We start from the raw sequence: 23500 nt of genomic DNA, 5'->3' as shown, positions 1-23500 counted from the left end.
ATACAACTATGATAACTTTAGCAATGAAAATTAGCCATTGATTTTTTTTCTTTTTTTCTTCTGTTTACAAGCATTTGAAAACTAATTTTTATTATCACGTAATTTCAATTATATAACAAATCTACTATATAGCATTTCTCTATTAAATCCATATATGAATTGTATTATGTTAATCCTATTAAGAAAATGCGATTTTTTATGCACCCCCAACTCTCTATCAGTCTGTTCTCCACCCTCAACATGATGAGGCCCACTTATCAAACTCACTAGCCACGATGAGGCCTTAAGTGTTTATCCTATCCTTCTTCATGAAAAATTTCTTGTCTTTAGCTTCGGTCACCCCCAACAAAATTTCCTAGTTTCGCCCTAAGATAGAGGAACTGGTGACTGCAGATTTTGCAGGGAATAGCGGATGGGGAGACAATGATCCATCCGTTTTTGTGATGAACATTGTTGGCATCAAATTAATTGGCATACGATTCACTTCCTCTATTTAGAACATGAAAATAGGGTGATTAGAGCATAAGACTTCATTTTTCACCGTCTGGGCAAAACAGTTCGTTTTAGAATTCATGGACGGACGTTAGGAAATTGGGAGAAAATGTACAAAGAGGTTTAAGACATCTTTTCCATTGACTCAAGGAGTTAAAATTAAAATAAAAAATAAAAAAAAAATAAAAAATAAAAAAAAATAAAAAAACATTTTTAGTTTTCACGCGTTAACTCAAGAATTTATTATAAACTTACCCTTAATGAAAACCCATTTAAAACTGTAGTATTTATAAGTAACCCCAAAATTCTTTTGATCCCCCCCTAAAAAGAAGTGAAAATAGCTTGATTTAGATTTGTCCCCACATGTTTTGAATGCTATGTTCTTGTAGATAAGCATCTCCAGCAGCATTAAGTATTTACCATGTGAAAAAGTACAATTCTTTATTTTACCTATTATTTTTTCACTAAATACTCTAACAGATTCTCTATTTCATTCTCTACTTGCTTTAAAATATTATTTCTCATTCTTTTTTTATTATATTATTGTCAACACTTAATTAAAGGGAAAAACAAACACATATATAGAAATCATTCATAAAAACAAAAATAAACACATATGAGGAACATTCGTATCACATACAGGTACTAATTCTTAAAATTAATAACATAAATAAATTTTTGGGTAAAGTCCATATACCCCCCTCAAACTACCACTCAATTGACAATGTACCCCCCAAACTTTCAATTGTGACAATGTCCCTCCCAAACTACCAAAACATTGTCAATGTTCCCCTTAAGGCTAGCAAAAATATAAAAATGCCCCTATGTATTTCTCAATAAGACAAAAATACCCCTATAAATTCAAAAAAATAAATAAATTTTTAATTAAAAAAAAACGAAAATTTTAATTTAAAAAGAAAGATTTTTTTTTAAAAAAAAAAAGCAAAATTTTTTTTTAAACAATTTTTTTCTTTAAACAGAAATTTTAATTTAAAAGAAATGGAAATTTTTATTTTCTTAAACGAAAATTGTTAATTTTTTTTAAAACATAATTTTTTATTTTAAAAAGGTTATAAAAAAAATATTTTTCATAACAAAAAAAAAAAAAATTTAACTTTTTTCTTATACAATAGATTTTTTTTTTTTAATTTTAAAGGGTTAAGTACCTAATACCCCTGGGGTTTATCAACTTTATTTTTATCTCATGGGGTTTCATTTTTATCACAGGAGGTCCCTGTGGTTTTGATAAATGACCAAGTTAGTCAATCCGTTAGTTGACCATTAGAATTGACACGTGGACCAATCAAATGCTGACACGTGGTACCTACTTAATTTTTTAATTAAAAAAAAAAAATTGGGGCCACCCCCAATTTTTTTTTCCTTTTCTTTTCTTTTCTTTTAAAAAAAAAAAAAAATTAAGTAGGTGCCACATGTCAGCATCTGATTGGTCCACGTGTCAGTCCTAACGGTCAACTAACGGATGGACTAACTTGGTCATTTATCAAAACCACAGGGACCTCCTGTGATAAAAATGAAACCCCAGGGGGAAAAAAATAAAGTTGGAAAACCCTAGAGGGGTTTGGAGTTAAAAATTTGCCACCCATTGGATTTATTTATTTATTTTAGTTTTAGGTTTTTTCTAGAAGTTTTAGTATTTTTTGTTTTTATTTTGCTAAGGTTAATTTCGTTATTGGGGGAACATTGACAATTTTTGGTAGTTTGGGGAGAAATTGTCACAATTAAAAGTTTAAGAGAGACATTGTCAATTGAGTGATAGTTTGAGGGGGGTATATGAACTTTCCCCTAAATTTTTTCATCCAACTGCAATTGATTTGTTTCCATTTGTGTGTTTCTATGCAGTGCTTTTTTTTTCGCATTAAATTTTTTTATCCAACTACAATTGATTTGTTTCCATCAGTGTGTTTCCATGAAATAATTTTTTTCATCCAACTGTGTGAAGAAATTTTGTGAGCTAGAGAGATAAATTTTGTGTGAAGAAATTTTGTGTTTGAAAGAGAGACTTAGCAGATGTGGAGATGTGTTCAGAAGAAATAAAAGATGTTGGGTAAAAAGAGGTGAAATAAATAAATAATAAACAAAAGAAAAATAAATAATACTTTATTCATCTAATGTACTACAGTAAATAGCTCTAAATTTCTTATTATTAAAATATCATATTTTAGCTATCTCTCACAATTTGAACTCTTTGACTCATCTTTTTCAAGGTTGATATTATTTCGGTTTTTTGTTGTTTTGTTAACTTGACATCTATAATTCAACGGAAATAATGCTAGAGTGCCCATGTTCCTCAAGGCAAACACAAGTGCTGGACCAACAAAAAGTAGTTTCCAAACCACGATTGTAGCCACGCGTCACTCCCTATGCCCACTAAACGTGATCTCACCATCACCACCTTCAAATACGCAAAAAGAAAGTGAGTCTCTGCGCATTATTACGTATCTGTCTCCAACACGTGGCGCCTAAACAATGAGGCAAAAACTATCCCGTCACGAGGCGGCAAATAAACGTAACGTGACGTACCCATAGCCCAAAACGGCAAGGTCACGTGCCCGCTGAAAGCGCCTCCACGTGTCCTTTCCATTATGTACAATACAGTTTTGAATTTGATTTTTGAAAATCACCGCCCTTGCAAATTAAGTGGCTCGAATCATTGGCGGGATTTAGATCGAGACGAATCTGGGAGGCTGACGTCAGGATATGGACAACGCCACCTCTGCATGCACGTGGAGGGCTGAGATTTCCTGGACGGTGGCTTTGGTTGACATGGCCTCTGCGCTGTAGTCGTCGTTGGAGACTTCACATTTTGTGCATTTCTATGTTGTCGATCGTTCTATTAACTTCCATCACCCATCAAAGTTTTTATAATGTTATCTTTTTCATGGTGTTTTGGCTCTTCTTCATTGAATCTCTTACATCTTAATCACGTCCATGTCAGAAAGGTACATAGAAATCTAGTACATTATTTTTCAATTTTTTTTTTCCAGATTTTTAAGATATTAATTATAGGGGTTATTTAGATATTTAGGAGGGACCCATGACTCTAGCTATGAGAGTTTTTCTTAAATTGTTGAAGAAACCAAATGAGATATTTTTGGAGGAGGAAAGGGAAGAAGATAATGAATTGATGCAGGGAGAGACAGAAGATGATGAATCTTATAATTTTATTTATATTTTACTAAATAAATGGAATTTACAAGTATTTAGTTTTATTTAATTTTTAAGATTTAAGGTGTTATTTTGTGACTTAATTAGCCCAAATTCGGTCAAATTAGCTAGGATTATAGTTTAATTATTATTTAAGCGTGTTGTAGATAAACTACAACCATATAAAAATCTCATTGAGATAAACTACAACCATATAGAGTTCTACAACTTATTTACTCCAAACAGATATTTTATAAGATTATCTCTCAAGAGAATAATTTCTATAGGGTCTTGACACAAACCAAAGCTTTTGTGCCTTCCAATAAGAAGGCGACACATCAGCGTAAAATACTATAACAAAAATATGGTGTTCCACCTATTTTTTATTAATATAGGTAACCAATAGATGAACACGGAACATGTAACGACGAAAAGCAGTTACCTAAAACCTTATAAAAAGGATCCATTAATCTCTCGAAAATCCTAGCTCATTAAACACATTAACTTTTTTTTTTTTTTTACATGTCCACACAAGGAAAGAGAAAGGGGATTCGAACTAGTGATCTCCGCTTCATGAGGTGGGGTTCACAGCCGATTGAGCTACTCCTTCGGAACCTTAAACACACTAACTTAAGCATAATAGTAACCCATCGCAGGGTCTGGGCATACTAAAAACTGCTCTAACAAAGTGAACAATTAATTGTTGAATAATTAAGGTATAACTCATATTCTTTCTCTTCTCTCTTTTTTTTTGGGTAGTGAGTTTTCATCAAATGAGATATTTTCTCTGAAATTTTTATATTTGTCAGCACAAATTCCGGGGGAGGATTTGGCTGGGCACCACATGGAAAAGAAATAACCTAATGTTTTTTTGTGTGTAACCAAACATATGGAGTTGTCGAGTTTGCATAATAGGGAGGAAACTAAAAGCAAAACACTCTATGTATCCAACAAAAGCCTTTCCGGTGATAGCGACAGCTCAACTATTTTAGCTCATGTCGTTTTCGTTTCGTGAATGACTAACATTACCGTTTACGTAGCTTTACATCAAAGCAAAAAAATAAAAAAACAACGTTTCATTCATTGCCGTGGCCCATGTGGGCCGCTGCTCTTTCAGTAGGCAAATCCGTAGTATTATTATGTACTGTTGGTACTCGTTCTCGCTACTCTTGTTGACATAATTAATCATGCTAATCCCAAAACTAGCTTATTTATTTAACTGATTTTCTACTATTATTTACAAGTTATATTATTGTTTTAATGATCATATATACATCAAATCAGATTCTTTTTTTTTTTCTTTTTTTTTTTTAATTAAAATTCTTTACAGAAGATGAAAGGTTGACCTCTTCGTCTGGAGGAAGGGAAAGAAAAAAGAAAGAAAAAAGCCATTTAAAAATAATTAGATTCTTTAAAGATTTAAGGAAAACAAAAAATCAAACTATTACTACGTCATGAAATACCCTAATAACTTTGGTTTCAATTTGTTCATCCTTTTAATTAACCCTCTTAAACTTTTATTATTTTTGCAATCACCTTTAGTATATTCAATTTTAAAAAGTTTGTAATGTTACCCATCTGTCAGGATTTTCGGAGGCCTTATAAATTTCCAAAATATTATTATTTTTTTTAAAAAAAAAAATTGTTCAATTAATGCAAAATTATAAACGTCAGACAGATCTATCCGATTTAACCTCAAACTCTAATGAGATGATATGACATTGTAAACTTTTTAAAATTTGATATATTAAACTGAGAATTTTTAAACTTTAAGGAAATAATTATAAAAGTGGTGAAAATTTAGATGGGTGAAGTTAAATTTCTCTAAAAAAAAAATAATAATAATAATAATATAATTTTAGGGGATTGACCTGACCATAAGGAATAAGTCATTTCTCACTCTCTCAAAAAATGAATAAATCTTTTGAAATTTCAACTGGAATCATGGAGAATGAGCATCGGATGATTGAGCGAAGGATATCTGGCTTGCTACTAAAAAGTAGGTTCGTTTAGGAAGACAATTCTTCTCAACTTTTTCTCTTTTTTAGTTAATTTAATACTGTTAACACTCAACTTAACTCAAAAATTTCCAACTTTACTCAAAATTTATATTCTTCGAACAACCTAGAAAACTTGAAGCAGAAACTTAATTGTTGTACATGAAAGGAAAGCTCCAATTGAAGCTGTGATGCCGGAGGTGTGGTTTGAAAAGAATGCACATAAATATGAGATACTCGAATCGAAACGAAGGGAATAGAATTGATCAAAGGCAGAGATATCTTGCTTGCTAGTTGCTACTAAAAGTTAAGGTTCGTTTGGAAAGATAATTCTTTCCAATTCTTATCAACTTTTTTATTTATTTATTTATTTTTTTTTATCCTTTTTAGTTGATTTGACAACACTAACGCTCAACTCAATTCAAAAAATTTTAACTTTATTCAAAATTTTATATTCTTTAAACAACTCAAATATAATCTTTAGGGAAAACTTCACTAAGGACTTTCAAACTTTCACCCGTTTTGAAATACCCCATGAATTTCAAAATCTCTCAATTTAGACCTTTGAACTTTCAATTGCTTTCAATTTGGACCCTTTCGTTAATTTTAGCCGTTAAAATTTCAAAAGAGACCAAAATATCCATGATTTTTGTTTTTTTTTTTTTAATAAATAAACGTTTTAAAAGTTGAAATTTTATATAAAAGTCAGGAATAAAAACGTCATGTGATGTTTAAAATCTGACGGAAGGGTCCAAATTGAAATCAATTGAAAATTCAGGGGACTAAATTGAGAGATTTTAAAGTTCAGAGGAGTATTTCAAAACGGGTAAAAATTTGAGAGTCCTTAGTGAAATTTTTCTTATTCTTTAACTCTTTTTTCTTCTCAATATTCACAATTTTAAATTCTGTTAAGTAAAATAAAATAAAAAATCGCAAACTCAAAGCAGCACTAAAAAGTCTAAAAGCTTAGCAAAAGGTGATAGTTAGGTGACGGACCACCTAGATATGTTACCCTTTTCAAGGTGCTAGCCTGCTAGTGCTACTGTGCTACCCTATGGGAAGGAGGGACCATTTTATTCTCTTTCCATCAATGGACGGCAACTACAATATCACCGGTAACTGTTGAGCGGCCAATCCGTTCCTTTAGCTGTATTTTGCAAAGAAGTGGCGAGATTGGACTCAAAATTTTAAAAAGTTCATTTCAAAATCAATAATAATATTTTTATTTTTTACATCGCATCAATATTTTATTATTATTATTTAAATAAAAAAATTATTACAAAATAATTTTTTTTTACTTTTTTATACAAAATATTCTTACTTTCTTTTCTTTCACATCAATCAAATATGCTACAGTTTCAGCTCACTTCTTAAGCCTACTCATTTGCCAAACATCCTGGCTTCGTTTGGCACTAGACAATTATTGTTTAGTTTATATAAACTGTAATAAAAATTAATTGATGTGAAAAGAAAAAATAAGAATATTCAGTATAGAAAAATAATTTTTTTATATTATAGTAATTTTTTTATTTAAATTAAAAAAAAATTGATATAACGGGTCTGTTTGTCAATGGCCCTGGAAAGGTACTGTTCCAGGACCGGTACTGTAGCTTTTTTTGGGAATAAGTGTTTGAATGGTTTTAGTGAAAATGTTTTGTGGGGAAAAGTAAAAAAATTTATTTTATATGAAAAAATGTAAAAGATTTATTTTGTACTGATTTTTTTATTTAAATAATAATAATAAAAATGATTGATATGATATAAAAAGTAAAAATGTTGAGATTAATTTTGCGGTGAAAATTTTTTTTTTTAGGGATTAAGAGAAGCCCTAAAACAGTACCGTTCTAGAGCCATCGGCAAACAAGGCCAATAAGAATCAAGAGAGTTGAGTATTTTTTTGGAGGAATAGTAAGAATATGCCAAAGGGTGCCCTCTTGCTCTCTGCTCATTGCATTTCTCTCTGGTTCCCACGTCCCATTCACCCTATTTAAAACGTGCAGGTAGTTGACCCGACAGGTCAGATAAATTTCCAAGAAAAAGAGATATAAATTTTCTGGATAGCTACATTTTTTTAAGACTCTAAAGTCTAAACCTAGATAATGGGATAGGTGTACACACATTAAATGGCAAGGATTAGACTTTGGGTACTTGAAAAAAACACATACTAGAACACTTGTACAGTTGTGTCTTTTTATCTTTTAATTGTAATTAATTTAAATCTTTTCGTCAGATTTAACTATTATCTTCTTTGACTTATTTTTTAAAAAACTGAAATATTTCTAATTTTTTTTAACTTTATTATTATTATTATTTTTTTAATTTAAAATTAAGGATAAATTTAAAATTTTATAAAAAAAAATCAAGAGTATAAACGTTATTGTCTCACTTTAAACGTTTAAAATCTAATAGAGGGATTTAAATTAATTGCAATTGAAAGTTTAGGGGTCTAAATTAAGAGGTTTTGAAATTTATAGGACTTCTCAAATCGCTTAATAATTCAGAAGTTTAAAGTAAAGTTATCCCTTATTTTAATAGTTCGAATTAGTGTTTTATAAGAAAAAGAGAAAATTAAATATGAACTCTTAAAAATTACTACATAAGTGTTGTAATTTTTTTTTACAGCACACAAGTTAAATCCAAATGGTAGCAAGTTTCAGTGAGTAATTCTAAAAGTCTATCTTGTGTCGTTTTTGTATCCCTCAAAAAATAAAGTGATTTTAAAAATTATCATTTGATTAAAATTTAATAATAATTAATTACAATGTCAATATATAATAATTTTAAGAGTAATACCACTTTTAAACAGACACAAAAATAAATTATAACATTACTCGGTCTCGCTGCTTTTAACACATTTTCATTGTACTTTTTAATTTATTGCCTACCACCATTATTTTTGTGGTACCATTTATCCTGCTACAATGGTACAGATGAGAGTCAATCATGCACTTACCCAAAAAAAAAACAAAAAAACAAAAAACAATAAAAACAATGGTACAGTTTTGAAGCATTTTTATATTAATTTAGTACGAATTAAGAAGGTTTTTTTGGTTTTTAAAGTAATTAAGAAGGTTTTTTGATTGAGTTGCTTGTACTTCTCGACAAATATTCTTACGCTCAGGTTTTCCAACTAATTAATTAGCTTCGGCATTAGGTCGGGCTGGTTGTTGGCTCGTTTTGAGGGGATCGCATCTTTTTATTTATAAATTAAATTTAATATTGTTTTAATGAGTAATACAAAAAAAAAAAGGTTGTTGTATTATTTACTATTTAGTGTGACACCCTCACATGAGTGTCTTTAAGTGCTTTACTTGGTTTATGGTGATTAAAGAATATTCATCCAAAAAACAAAAAACAAAAAAAAAGTGTCTTTAAGTGAAATTATTAATATACAGATAATACTAGATATTCCAACACTTTTTTTAAATTTCTTTCCCAAATGATCTGGCCCGTTGAATAAATAAATAGATTTGTATTATTTATTTTTTTCTTAAATGAATATAGAGTTCAGATCATTTGGGAAAGGGAATTAAAAAAAAAAAAAAGCGTTGGGATGCCTAACAGTCCTCTTAATATACATGTGAAATACCTTAAAAATTAAATTTGTTCACTATTGAGCCAATTTTGTTATCAAATTTTTTTTTTACACTACAATTATCATATGAATGGTATTGTTGTGATATATTGATCACGCATGATTTGAACTAGATATATACCATTTAGAGTTGACAATTTTTTATATAGATGTGCAATTTCGTCGATCAATATTGTATAGTGAAAATGAAAATATAAAATAAATAGTGTGATGCATGTGTTTTGAAAAAAATAGATAATAAAAAAAAAATTAACTAAAATTTATTCAGTCGTACTTAATGCTGTTAGAGATGCTAATCCTTTTTTTTTCTTAATAAGTTGTTTTTTGCTTGTTTTGAATTCAACCAAGTCAATGATTGTATTTGTTTTTTTTTTTTCCTTAAATAAACAATACATTATGTTTTATAAATTCCTCAAGTATAACGAATATATATATATATATATATATATATATATATAAGAGATCATTGTCGTTTCAACAATCTTGGGCCTATGAGCCTATCAAACCGAAGGAAGAAAGATAAATACTAAATATTATACTTTGATTTTAGTAAATTCATGCGATAATGTCAATCGGTCATTATATAATTTTTTATTTAATTGATAAACACGACTACATTAACAAAGTCATGAGTGCATTATATAATATTATATAAATAAAAAATGATATTATTTAATAAACTGTCGTAGAGTTAAAATAACCGTAATAATAATAATTAATTTAATAATAATATTTTTTTCGTAAAAGTAATGTTGATGGAAGTAAGAAGTAAACAGAAAAAGGAAGCTTGAAGCGTGGACGGTGGCGATGCCGGCCTAACCCCACATGCTATTTATAGCAAATGGGACACCCGGACCCCCGGTAAACAAGTTTCACATCTTCTCCAAGCTTCAGGCTTCAGTAATAAGTAGGCTTTTTAGTTATTAGCCTTTAGTGACGTCACAATTGGGATGATTCATTAAAAAAAGCTTTGAGCTGGCCGCCATTGATTCGCCATTACTCTACTATATAAACCAACCCACCAATCCCATACAAGCATTACTAGCAACACCTCCTCTCTCTCTCTAAACAAATATTAAAAAAACCCAAAGTCCAAATACCAAATCATTTCATTTCGAACCTTCTAAGACTGCTTCTCTCCCTCTCTCTCTCTCTCTCTCTTGGATTGAAATTTTTTGAATTAGCGTGTGGTGTTCGGCGGCGACGCCATGATTGCACTCTTCGTCCTGTATAGGGATGTCAAAATCCTGAGTGTTTAGGGATTTCTGTTTCTGATTGCCTCTGCTTAGCTGTTTGCGGTCTTGTTGATGGTAAGCAGCCTCACATCACATCCATTCATGAGCTTCAATTTTGTTTTTGAAAGGCTTGGAGTTCGGAATTCTGCTCTTTGCTTGGCCTAAAACTGTACAATTTTGGTAATATGAGTAACTTACGGTGTTCTTGAATTGAACAGTGAAACTCAGCAGTTCTATTTTTCATTCTTTTCTTTTTCTCCAATTTTTGTTGATTTTTTTTTTGTCATTCTACGGATTAGCTAGAATCTGGGAATTTGATGTTCTCTTTGTGTTGTCATCAAGTAAATGGAGCATTTCGGTTTTTCTTTCAGAGTTTCTCTGGGATTTAAGTTGCGAAAATTCGCGATTCCTTGAAACTATTCGTATGTGTACTTGCTTGTATGTGTGGGTATTGCTTTACTTCACTTGTTACTTGTTTGAGCTTCTTTGGAAATCCTTTACTCAAATGTTTCAGTGAATTTAAGGCTCTTTTCCTCTAGAATCTTATGGATTCGTAAGCACCGTTTTCTTGAAGCTACATTTTTTTTTGGAGGAGGGCGGGTTTCAAGTTGTAGTTGAAGTTGAATTCCTTATCTTTCACGTTTATGCTTTAAGATTTTGTGTTGAGTATTTATCAAAAAAAAAAAAAAAAATTTGTGTTAGAGTAATGGGGTGCACGGGAATTCGTATCTTTAAGTTTGAATAACCTGGAAAGCCTGGAATGCACTTTTGAACTCCTCGTGATGTCGCAACAAAAATTTGACAAAAGCAACACTGTCATGGCTCATGCCATCCTTGTGATTCACTTGCTTCTCATGTAAAATTCTTTCCCTAGTTCTAACCTCTAATTCTGAATTTTTCCTTCAGAAAATACTAGATGTTTTAACAGACCAGTCAATCGTCTGATAAGGGACAAGGTGGGTGGATCAATCTTTGATTGTTTCTTTTCACACGAAAATTCAATAAAATAGAACTAGTTTATTTATGGAAAAGATAATGAAGGGCCTGTTTTATTACATTAAATACACTAGAAAAGAGCTATCATATTATCATTGTCAACAAACACACGGATAGTTCTAGTAGAAGTCATTTGAAAGCTGCTCGTGAATAACCTACTATTTCTGCTTTGTTGGGTGACATTTAATTAGTCATCTTTTTGGCTTGTTCATTATTAATCTTCGACCTTCCTTGTGGATGTTGTATATATTCTTTAAGCCTTACTGAAACACACCGTTTGACCCCAGTATTTTACTTGAGAAACATTACATTTGCACCTTTTGTATGTATGTGTGTAAGGAAACTTAATACCATTGGAGCTGATTTACTTTGCATTGTTGGGTTTGCAGATATAGTAGGCCTCAGGATATGGGATGCCTGGTATCAACACCGAAGGATACTGGTGGAAATAGAAGGAGGCCAGGAAACATTGGGGAAGTTTCTGTATATGTTCCTGGTTTTCGGATTCCTAAACCTGTTGATTTCTTCCAGTCACTTGGTGATCACTTGACCAAGAATTTATTGGAACGCCTAGTTGCCCTAAGAACTCGTATTGTTGTAATGGCTGGTCAAGAAGCTCCAACAGTCACAAGAACGAGGAGAAAAACCCAACATGGTTTGTGGTGGAAAAATGAAAAAACTTGTTATTGCTTTAATAATATGCAAGCTCAGTTATTAATACATCAGTTGTATTGTTGTTTGTAGGAGGTTCAACCTTAGCTGATCTTCAGCAGGCTCTAGAAGATTACTTGCCCGTTCTTTTAGGACTAGTTAAAGATGGTAAAGCATGGATTAACATCACTCTGCTTAGAATGTATCAACTGTTTCAGATACGTGCAATAATGTTGTTTATCTGTTATTTGCAGGAAGTCAGCTACAATACAAGGTACAATTTGTATGGGTGAATCAGGAGGATGATGCAGAGGTGGGAGTATAGAACTAATCTATCAATCCACAAATTTCTTATGTGCCTTTCATTTCTAGTTGTCATTCCATTGCTCTGGTCAGAGGACAAGAGGTTCTTATGTGAATTGATACTTTTGCAGGAAACAGCCATGTCTAATGCTTGGTATGAGGTGTTGTCAGTTTTGCATTTGATGGCAATGCTATCATTATCACAGGCCAACTTATTACTTCTTCCCAGAACATCTGGTGATGGTTATCAGTCAAAGGTATCAGAAGGTAGTTTTTACTACAAAACTTTATGATTGAGTTATCATGATCTCTATCTTTGTTAGTTATTTTTTTTTTAGCTTCTTTTTTGTTGTGTATCAGGTTAAACTGAGAAACCACTGGTTTCCAAATTTTTTAATAAAATGATTTTGGGCCATTTAATGATATAAAGTTCTCTCTTTTGTTCAACAATATGGATGAGTAGTACTGGCACACTACATGATATCTATCAGCTGAATTTGTGATCTGTGCCGGTACATGTTGCTGCCAATCTAGTTGCATGTTTTTAATAATCAGTCTGCTTATATGGATATATGTGGCAGACAAAGTGTTCATCCACTTGTAGCTATCACTTTGGTGCACTTATTTGATGCGCATTTATGTCCATTGGGTGTTTCTCGTATGGACAGTGATTTTTATTTTCTTGGGTGAAATTGGACTTAGCATGAAGTTTAGAGGTGCAAGTACATGCATGTATGCAGAAAATACTTGAGGCAGAATTAAATTTGTGCTGAATACTTGAGTGCAGGATGAGAATCCTCCATCTTGGTCTTGTCCATATGATACAAACATACAGATCTTTGTCTGTACTTATCAAAAAAAAAAAAAACAAACATACAGATCTTTGTGGGCCCCATAGTTTAGTATACATAAGGTGGATAATCTTTTACACAAGAAGTCAGCTGTGAATACTTATATTTACCATATTGTCACATTGCTGTTTGTGAGTTCGAGGAAAAAGACAGTTTTGGAAAATGTTTGAAAAACTAAGGATTAGGTTCCAACCCAAACACAACCAACACTTCCAGGTGACGTTGCCAAATTGGTAGTCCTTGGAGCAATGTTTTTATTCTGCATTTACATGTTACCTGTTCATATGGAGATGCAGAAGTTTATATGTAATACTTGGTTGCCTTCCAGATCCAATGATAAACTTTGCTATCAGTATTGATACTGGTTTTCTGGTTTAAGGCTCTCCTTGAAATTGTTTACTAGTTTGAGGAGTAGTCTTCAATGCTTTTGAGAAATTTATTTATTTATTTTTTTGAGTTTGGTGAAGTGTCTGGTAGATTTTCTTTGTTTTGTTCTCAACTTACCTAGGGGTTATCTTCTGTTTGATGAGGATATACAACTGTTTCAGTAATAAATTATTTGTTTCACCTGGTGAGAAAATGCTGTGCTAGTTGAATTATTTATAATGAGATGTTGATCTTTTAGCTTATAGGCTGCTTTCATGCTTCCATATGCAATTTTACCTCTGTTTTTACAGTGCTACTCTTGTTTCTGCTGATCCTACTATAGAAGTCTCAGTTTGGTTCTTTTGTGGCAGAGAATAGACGTGCTTCAGTTGATATTTTCTTGAGGGCAGCAGGATACCTAGATTGTGCTGTTCGACATGTTCTCCCACAGTTGCCTGCTGAACTCAGGTTTATATGGGTGAAAGACTTACACTAGTCACAGCTGCCTGTATTATTATTGGACCACCTTAATGTTTTATCAGGTTTATTATTATTTGTTTGACTGCTATTTGATTGTAGGAGAAATCTTCCAGTAGACCTAGCAGAAGGAGTTCTTCGAGCACTTTGCCTACAAGCATTGGGACAGGTGCAAATTTCTTATCTAGATGAGACATAGTTGTAGATTTATTCGGGTGTATATATTTCTTACACAAACTTACAATTTGATATTTTTCTGATAGATATGAGAAACATCTCTTTGCATAATAACTAAATAATTACCATAGATATGGTTAGGCTATCCAATGGTTAAGGTTAATCATTTCCTTTTTCTTGAAACTTGGAGCAATTCATGTTCATCTAGCACTTGCCAGTGGGCAGCATGGCATAGGGTTAAAAAGTATGAGTTGGAGTTTCATGCTAATGTTTTGTTAGAAATTGTATTTTAAGAAGAACAAGATACTTGCTCTGGGTTAGGATCAAGTTGCATTTAGTAATAATACTTTGTAAATATTAAATCACTTAGTAACTTCTTATTAGATCAATATTTTGCCATACCCAATGTTCGATCGTTTAATTTTCCCATACTTGTTTGGCATAATATAGTGTACATGAACCAAATATTTTTTACTATCCACCAGTTCATGAAGATATGCTTTTAGTTTGTTTTCCAAATATATAATTGAAAAATCTTGTTATCTCTGATTGTCATGATATTTGGTAAGCATGATGGACATACGAAGAATATGTAATAGAATGGTTGGATTTAGTAAAATCTTGATTTAATGAACAATTATTGAGTGGTGTAAGATAAATAAAAAGAGTCACACTAGCGTAACCAAAATATGACCTATTTGTAGATATATATGGGATATATATGTACTATTCTTGTTAAGAGAACTCTTGTTTTGATATAAACCATATTTTCTAAGTTAGTCACTTTTGTTGAGCAAAATAAAGATAACATATTTTAAATATCGTAAAGTCAATTATCTTTCTAATAAAGTAAAATTCACCCAACATTTGTTTGCTTGTTTTTGGTCTTGGACTCCACATGCTCGGCCATTTACATCTGTCTTTGGTTTTGAGTTGGTTGAGCCCATTTGTCTCTATTGGGTTTCTTCTAGTTCCAGTGACTGGTTCTACCAGCTTGTCTCTATTGGATTTTGTTTTGGTCTGTTTGGCCAGTACATGGGAGTGTTACAGAAAGTCTTGTATTGGTCGAGTGTGCATCTTGATAGGAGTCTAAATATGTGTTGAGCCTTTCGACCTACTAGCTACAGTTCTTGTGTTGGTTGCTCTAACAATTAACATGCTCCTTCCTTTCTTTAGTAAAAGATGACTATTTTTTCTTCTTAATCCTTCAGGTCTTAATTGCTTGAGGTACTATTTTTCTACAAAATCTCAGTTTTTATGATGACGATGCCATTATTTGGTTTATAGAGAAGCTAGACCCAAAAGATATATATATATATGGTGTAGTTTTCCTTTTAGAGGTTACTGGTACTGGTCCTACCTAAGTGAAGTCTTGAGAGGGGTGGCTTGGATATGTTTCTATTCTCCAATGATTTATTGTATGAAGTGGCCGCTCTTAAGACATGACTATCTCATACTTTGTGCTTGATTCTTTCCTTCTGTTCTTTTTATCCCTTCCCTTTTTTTTTGTTCTTGAGTTATTATTTTTTTTCCCACTGATGATCTTTCTGATGTAGGGTGTTGACATTCAACTTGGAATGGCAATTGATAGTACCAAAGCTACTCTTGCAGTAAAGCGAAGACTTGCATGTGAAATGGTGAAGTACTGGCAGCAGGTATGAACACATTGACTTTTAACTATTGATTGTGAGCTTAAATTTTTCAGGATCCTGTTGTCACTTCTTGTTCTTTGGCATTCATATAAGATAGCTGCATTTCTACATAGTGAATTATCAGCTTTAGTAATCATAAAATCTATAATTTGTCGGAACTTAAGTTTTGATCCATGGCAGGATGCCATCAGAGCCTCTTTTCTGCAACATTTGTTACAAGGATTTCTTCTTTTTCTTTTATTATTTGGGTAGGAATTCTAATCTCTTATACTTTTAACACCCTCTTTATTTATGGAGTTCGCAGTTGTGGTCTATGAAAATAGTAACTGTGTGTATAGCTTCCTGGTTAATTGCATGTGAACAATCTCTAATAATAGAGGCAACACGCTGGGGAATAAGGACTGCTAAGCTACACAAATGCATCTGCAATATTTGTTTTTGTTTCTTTTTTTTATTAGGTGCATGCATAAGGCTTGTGAGCATGTTCTTAGTTGTGAATTCAAGGCTCATATAGTTAGTTGCATATATGCTTGGTAATTCAACGATGTATGAAATTTAATTAATGCTATTATTTTTTTCTTCTTCTGTTTTTGAATGAACAAATGGATCATTAGATGCTCTTCTGATCTTCAAGTGTGTGTGCATGGCTTTGAATTGCATAATCCAAGGAAGAGCTAAAGACCAAGATCAAGTTGTTTATTTAATCAATTGGGCTTTGAGCTTCTCGTCTAGAGTTGAAGCATGAGCTTTTGAGCTCGAGTTGAGCTCAGCTAATTTATAGCCCTACGGTTGATAACAGCAAGTCTTTTGTGCCAAAGACATTAATTGGTCTGGCCATGATTTGTACTACTCACCATTGCCATATTCAGTAAAGTCCTAGATTTTATCCATTTCTGTTGTTCCAATGTTTTTTATTACACTTTGTGGTTCATATTCAATAGATGTGGCTTACAACCAGCCAGAATCTCAGAATGCTAAAGTATACTGGCTTGTGAGGAGGTTTCTCTTTTTCAAAGAGAAACGATAATAGGGAAGATTGGGTGGGGGGAGGTGCGCAAAGTTTTGATAAAGTGAACCTAACGCGCACACACGCATAGACAGACAGAAATGGTTTTTTAGGGAACTCTGAATGTAAGGCTATATGTTAGAAAAAATCTTTCCATTTCCCTAATCCCTGCACAAAGCATCCTATTGCTATTCTTAGGTTAGTCTTGCTCAATATACCATTTCAAAGTCAAACTGATGGTGTATTTTGATCCCTTTCCATGGCAAACTATTTTGGGGAATTTATGGAACAAGTATTCAGTAAGATAGGATTGTTTGAAAGGGTTCACAAATCTAATGTATTTGCTGAAATTGTTTGTTAGTTGGTATACAATTTTTACAAACGAAGTTACCCCTGTCGATGAATTGGAGTAGGTAACATAAGATATTCTTTCTATTCAGTCCTCCTAGAATGATCATTTCAATTACTTGTTCTGATTCTTTTGATATTGAATCACTCACTAATATCCCCTGCACAAAGCATTCTATTGCTATTCTTAGTTAGTTCTTGTTCAATATACCAATTTGAAATCAAACTGATGCTGTATCTGGATCCCTTTCTGTAAGATAGGATAGTCTAAAAGTGTTCATAAATCTGATGTATTGAGCTAAAATTGGTTCGGCTAGTTGGTTTACAGTTTTCATAAATGAAGTTACCGCTATTAATAGAAGATATTCTTTTTCTAACAGTCATAGAATGATCATTTCAATTACCCACTCCGTTTCTATTGATATTGAATCACTCACTAGTATCTGAAAGAGATGGAGAATGTGAGAATTTCAACTGCCTAGACGCTCAGTTTTATTGTGACTAAAAGGAATCATTTTATCCTTCATCATTTATTACAGCTTATCTACTTCATTCAGAATTTAGTTCATAATCCTTATGGAGCCTGCAATATTACTGCTTAACATACTCTTTCTTTGATGATTCTTGTTTTTTTTAATTCATTTATTTTCTCTTGTTAACTTATCCAAAAACAGTAAAAACTTTTGGTTGAGTTTTGACGACCAACATTTTGGTTGAGTTTTATGTTGCCACAACTTATTTTTCTTCTTTTACCTGTACAATTCCTAGTATATTAATCCAAATTTGATATGGAGTGTTAGATACTCCTTGTTTCCCCCTATAGTGAGTCATCATAGTTGTTTCTACTCCATTGTGTGTGATAAAGATGATAAATTGATGATTTTGCAGTTGCTTGCAATAACATATCTTACCAAAATAATTTGTGATTGTTCATGCGACTAGCCGTTAAATTATCTCTGTGTTGGATAAAGGTGCAATCGTTCATTCTGGAGAACATATTGCTTTTATTGACTCTGTTTGCTTTGCAGGCTCAAGATAACATAATGAACCTTCCACTAGCAAATGGTTGGGGGGAAAAGCATCGATACTTAGTGAAGTGGAAATATGTCGAAGCAAAGGTAGCTTATTATTTCTCTCATTTCTAATTTGTCCTTCATCCTTGTAATAAATGGTTATCCCTAGTTGTCCTTATCTCTTAATCTGATTTCCGACTTTGTTGGTATCACATGTATAACTTGACCACTTATAAGCATGTTATAATTTATTCTCATTATGTTAGATTGCATGAAAAACTTAAACTTACACAGGAAAGTGAGGTTCACACTTTTAAGTTATAGCATATGAATCGGAAATCTACTGAAATTTTGAGGTGTAGTCAGTTAGACATGTACACATACCTTTTCAATTGGATCGAAGGTTATTGAGCTCCTCGTTGGACAAGGTCCTCACTTGGGCTTCATGAGATAAATAAAAAATAAAAAATAAAAAATAAAAAATCAGGCCACTTAATTTGACCATCCAATTAGCAAGTTCACACGAGATTTAAGACTCAAATGGCTCATAGCCTCAAAGTAGAGGACTAGTTAGTTCACAATGAGCAAAAGGAATCTTTCCAAACTTATCACAATTTATAAGATTAGAAAAGAGAAATGCTTGCTCTGAGGAAAGTATGTATCACCATACAATGTCTGAATGGATGTATTGGGACCCTAAATATCATGAATTAGACCAAATTTTAAAATCAGATTATGAGTGATATCCTAAATTAGATGCTTTATAGATTGCATATGTATATCACTATGTACTTCTTCAATGAATTATCTTGATAGTAATCTAATACCATGATTTAGGCGGGGAGCCTTTAAAATCAAAGTCATTGTGTGTAAGATCATAAATTGGGTTCTGCATACATTTTATACATGTATCACGATAGTTACTGGAAGTCCTTTAATACCATGACTGATATTGATATTAATCGCCAATTGTTCATCTAATAAACTTGAGGATGCTTGAGTGTAAGTTAAAATAAGGATTTACTGAATTTCTCCACAAAAAAAGGCAGCTGCAATTTATTGCATTGTTGCTATTTGAAATTAAGCATTTGGGTTAAGGAATGGGTGCTTTTTCTGAAAGCTCCAAGCCACATACAGAGCTAGTATGGGGGGCATGAAGGGATTGAGTGAAAATGATTTTCACAAAAAAATATGTAATTTACTATCATTGGCTGCTAGCCAGTGTTATTATTGGCAATGCATTAAGAAGTTGATCTGTGCAGGATTAGGGATCTCCTTTTCTTACCTCCCCCGTTAATATTGCTATATCACCTGGGGTAAAGTTAGGGGGTTTGAACCTGCATAATGGTTTGCCACTTACTGGTCTGTATAGCACTACACTTTTATTTCATTATCAGTACAGATTCCTTTCAGAATCATCCACTAGTCTGAAAGTGAAAATGGTATAGATTTTAGAAGATAAATCCCTAGGTTTCAAATGACATTTTCCATTGTTGAGGTGCGGTAATTTGAATATGTTTATATATACATAAATGCATATATACATCTACATATATATGTGTGCTTGTGTGTATATAAAACATTTATTTCGTTTGCCCTGATTTTTTTTTTTTTTTTTATCTGTACAATCTGACATCTGTGTACTAAATTGAGTATCGAATTTGTTGCACACTTATTTGATACTTTCTTATTTTTCTTTTTTCCTTTAATTTTAATCAGGCTGCAGCATATTATTATCATGGTTTGATCCTTGATGAGGGAAACACAGAAAAATTCCATGGGATGGCTGTAGCCGCTTTGCAAGCGGCCGACGAGTATTTCAAAGAAAGTAGGAAGGCTTGCGAGGCATTTAATGCAGCTCTTCCTCTGTCAAGGTAGTTAGCAGTTCTGTTTGTTATTACCAAAACAATTGGAAAAAAAAATGAAAAGAAAGAAGAAAGATGGATATCCTGAAAATAAATCTTTGAAAGTAACAGTTAGAAAATAATCATTTATACCTTTCTAATCATTTTGGGAATTCTTATTCTCTAAGCTTATTTTCTGAAATAGTTATTTATAGGTTAATTATCATCTTGAGTTTTCGATGATAGCCTTCATCCTTAAAAATACTATAACATTCTTTCTTGCAATCTGTGGGGCTATTCAGGATTTCTTTTCTGTGGTTTGATATGAAACATGTTTAAGGATGGTCAGGGTTTAATGGGATTTTTGCTGATGTTATAAAGATTTTATGGGTTTAATTCAGAAGTGTCAGCTCTGGTCAAATCAGTTCTGGTTTTTCAAGACTAAAAGAAGGGGAAAAAAAGAAGAAGAAATGAAGACTAGGCAATAACGCCAAGGTTTCCTTAGAAATTGCACGTGGGAAACAAGGCAACCACCGTCAAAGTAGCATCAATACCTGCTGAAAATCTTTCTATAAGTAACATGTTACATAGGTTTTAGAGAAGCTTGTTAACTAAGTTGGAATATGGTAAAACCAATAAAAATATACCAAAACAACTCATTAAAGGACTTATGGGCCACTTGTGCAGTCCATGCCACAGATCTGGAATATTCCAGATTGCTTGATTACTAAAAATTAAAGAAAATAAGGCAACCAAACTAGCAGCATAAAGGAGGAGAAAGCATAAATTAAGGCTCAATACACTAAAATTGAGCACTTAAGGTCCCAAGTAGGCTTGATATCTAGCAAAATTGCTTCTACTTAGGCTTCCTCTAGTTGCATTGGTAGTGAACTCCAATCTATAGAGGTCATACTAAAATAGTAAAATATTCACTTAATGCAAGTTTAAGGTGTTTGTGAATATCTTTATTTACCCTTTTTTTGATGTTGAAGTGGCTGAAAAATGCAAGTACAAATTCAAAGACATTTCCTAGATTTTGAAAATTGGAGAGAGAGAGGCATAAACTTACTCAAAAACCTACCATAAGTTGCTTTATGATGATCTATATCAGAAGAACTATTGGACACAAGTTGAAGGGTATATAGATAGATGGTTTACTTAGTGCTATAGTTGTCAAATGTTGGCATATCGTATCATATCAATCTGCCAAGTCTTCCATAACTCTTCTAAACAGTAATGATATTGAAGTCAGCAGATAAACTTGGCTCAAAATCATATACCCAGAACTTTGGGTTTGTTGAAGTAATTTTCATAGGAAAAGTTTCAAAGTATATATATAAACACGCAACATTTAAAAATATATTTTACCTCCTATGGAAGTAATTTTGCATGCTTATTCTCATCATTGTTGACCTATTTTATTCTTTTCTCCCCATACTTCATGTCATTCTGTTCCTTATCCTTGAGGCAACAAGTTTAGCTACTCTTTTTCAGCATTCTGTACACCTGGTTGTATGTGAAAGCATTCAATGTGCTTAGGTGCCTTTTCTTTCAAATGCAGGGGTATTAATGTTTGCAAAAGGTTGCATTTTAGGTTATGCTTGTTGCAGAATATGGTGTTGATTCTCAGTGGTAGATCAGCATTTGTGTGCTTTGGTTTCATTTTAATGGATCCTAAACGTTTTTGTTCATAACTTTCCTGTCTCAATTGACATGTATTATAGTGACAGATCACATAACTATGGTCATTCCACTTTCATCAATTTACAGTACTTCTACATAGAGCCCGTAAATTGTGGAAATCATTCCAATCGCCCCTTGTGGTTTCCTGTATTCATTCTAAATTAATTTGTGAGGATTTAGTAGTAAGGCCAGCATTAGTTTTTAGCTTTTTGTGTCTACTTTTTTAACAAGGGAAATATATGCACCCGTTGACAGTTTTTAATGGCTTCACCTACGATCCTTGGTGCAGATATCCGCCACTCTGGGGAACCATGAAGTATCTCTCTGAGAAAATTCCAAAAGATACGTCAAGCAAGGTTCGGATAAACCGTGATCTGTACTCTTATGAAAGGTAAGTTTTGCTCGAGTGGAAATAACCGGTATGATGCTTTTTTCCTTTTCATTTCTTGATTGATGAAAGGAAGGTTGACAATGATCAAATGATTTACTGCAGAATCATGGAAACAGCACCAACATTGCCCGACTTTGCATTGGCCCTGAAACCCGATGAATATCAACTTCCTCCAGTGGACACCTCTTGGAACGAGGAGAAGATTAATGGAGGGCAAACTGGCAGCAACCAGCTCAAGGGTGACAGGAGATGAGCATTTATCATGTTTTTCAGATTACAGCGGTACAGGGGCCACTCTTAAACACTGAAGCCCATTTCAAAACCAGGTGGACTACAATTCTTCAATTGTTGTTGCGTGTACCAAATGTCCATTTTAGCCGTGTTTTTATTTTTCCTTTTTATTGATTTTTTTGGGGTCCCTTCTCTCCCGCGAAGTATATGACCTACCCTTTGATAGAGCTCTGTACAAGTTGCTGTTGTGTGTTAGTCGTTACCACAGAAAATAATAAAATATTAAAAAAGTTTCTTTGCTCATTCGCAAATAATGTCTATGCATTTTTATTTTTATTTTTTATGTTTTTGGTTCATGTTTGATAGAAAACCTTCGTACAAGTTTGAGAAGGGGCAAGAAAGAAGGTACTTGTTTGCCATTATATTTGTTTTCCCTTATGCGAGCCACTGAATCTGCCTCTCTTTTATAGCTTATCAGTTGTAATTTGGCTCTACAATGATAAAACCAACCAAATGCCTATTGAGTTTCCATTGGTTGCGCACAAATTAAGAAAGAAAAAAATGACAATTGCCTACTTTCTGATGATGAGAACACTAGAAAAGACGAGAAATGCAACAGAGTTCATTTAGCAAATCGGTCTCAGTTTTTGTTTCTAAGTAGTGTTTTCGAGAACAAAACCAAAATATCATTTTATGTTCTTTTTTCATTAAAAAAGCATTGGCAAACTATTTCCGAAAAGAGTTTCCAACAGAAAACAGTGGTTAAGGTGTTTAGACAATTGTTTTTAAAACAGTTTTTCACTTGCTAAGAAAACAGAAAACTGTTTAGCATTTCTACCACGCCTGTATGTACTAGCAAGAGTTTACATTAAAATAATTATTTTATTAGAAGAAGCCATTTTTGCTCATGTTAGTTTTGAATTTTAAGAAGCATACTTGCGCTTTGTAAAGCTACCCATTTATGTGCAAGTTTTAAGCGATTCAAGTTTCATGCGTATAAATACCTTAATAGAATATGAAAGAAAAA

The 23500-nt window shown here is 32.6% G+C and overlaps 1 protein-coding gene across 2 annotated transcripts; it reads left to right on the top strand.

The window, feature by feature from the left end:
* The first annotated feature begins 10306 nt into the window (after positions 1 to 10306).
* On the top strand, positions 10307 to 22776 carry LOC132183993 (uncharacterized). 2 transcript variants are annotated; one of them, XM_059597472.1, is made up of 12 exons: positions 10307 to 10559; positions 11870 to 12135; positions 12225 to 12299; positions 12386 to 12405; positions 12566 to 12701; positions 14023 to 14119; positions 14231 to 14297; positions 15862 to 15960; positions 18340 to 18429; positions 20044 to 20198; positions 22141 to 22242; positions 22345 to 22776. In XM_059597472.1, exons 2-12 carry the CDS (start codon positions 11889 to 11891, stop codon positions 22493 to 22495), a joined length of 1239 nt encoding a protein of 412 aa, XP_059453455.1. In that variant the 5' UTR covers positions 10307 to 10559; positions 11870 to 11888; the 3' UTR covers positions 22496 to 22776. The 2 variants fall into 2 exon arrangements, with proteins under 2 accessions (XP_059453455.1, XP_059453454.1); XM_059597471.1 differs by having other exon boundaries at positions 12386 to 12444.
* Positions 22777 to 23500: the final 724 nt, after the last annotated feature.

Source organism: Corylus avellana, chromosome ca6, assembly GCF_901000735.1.
Source record: "Corylus avellana chromosome ca6, CavTom2PMs-1.0".
Taxonomy (NCBI): domain Eukaryota; kingdom Viridiplantae; phylum Streptophyta; class Magnoliopsida; order Fagales; family Betulaceae; genus Corylus; species Corylus avellana.
This window is presented reverse-complemented; position numbering and strand designations above follow the sequence as displayed.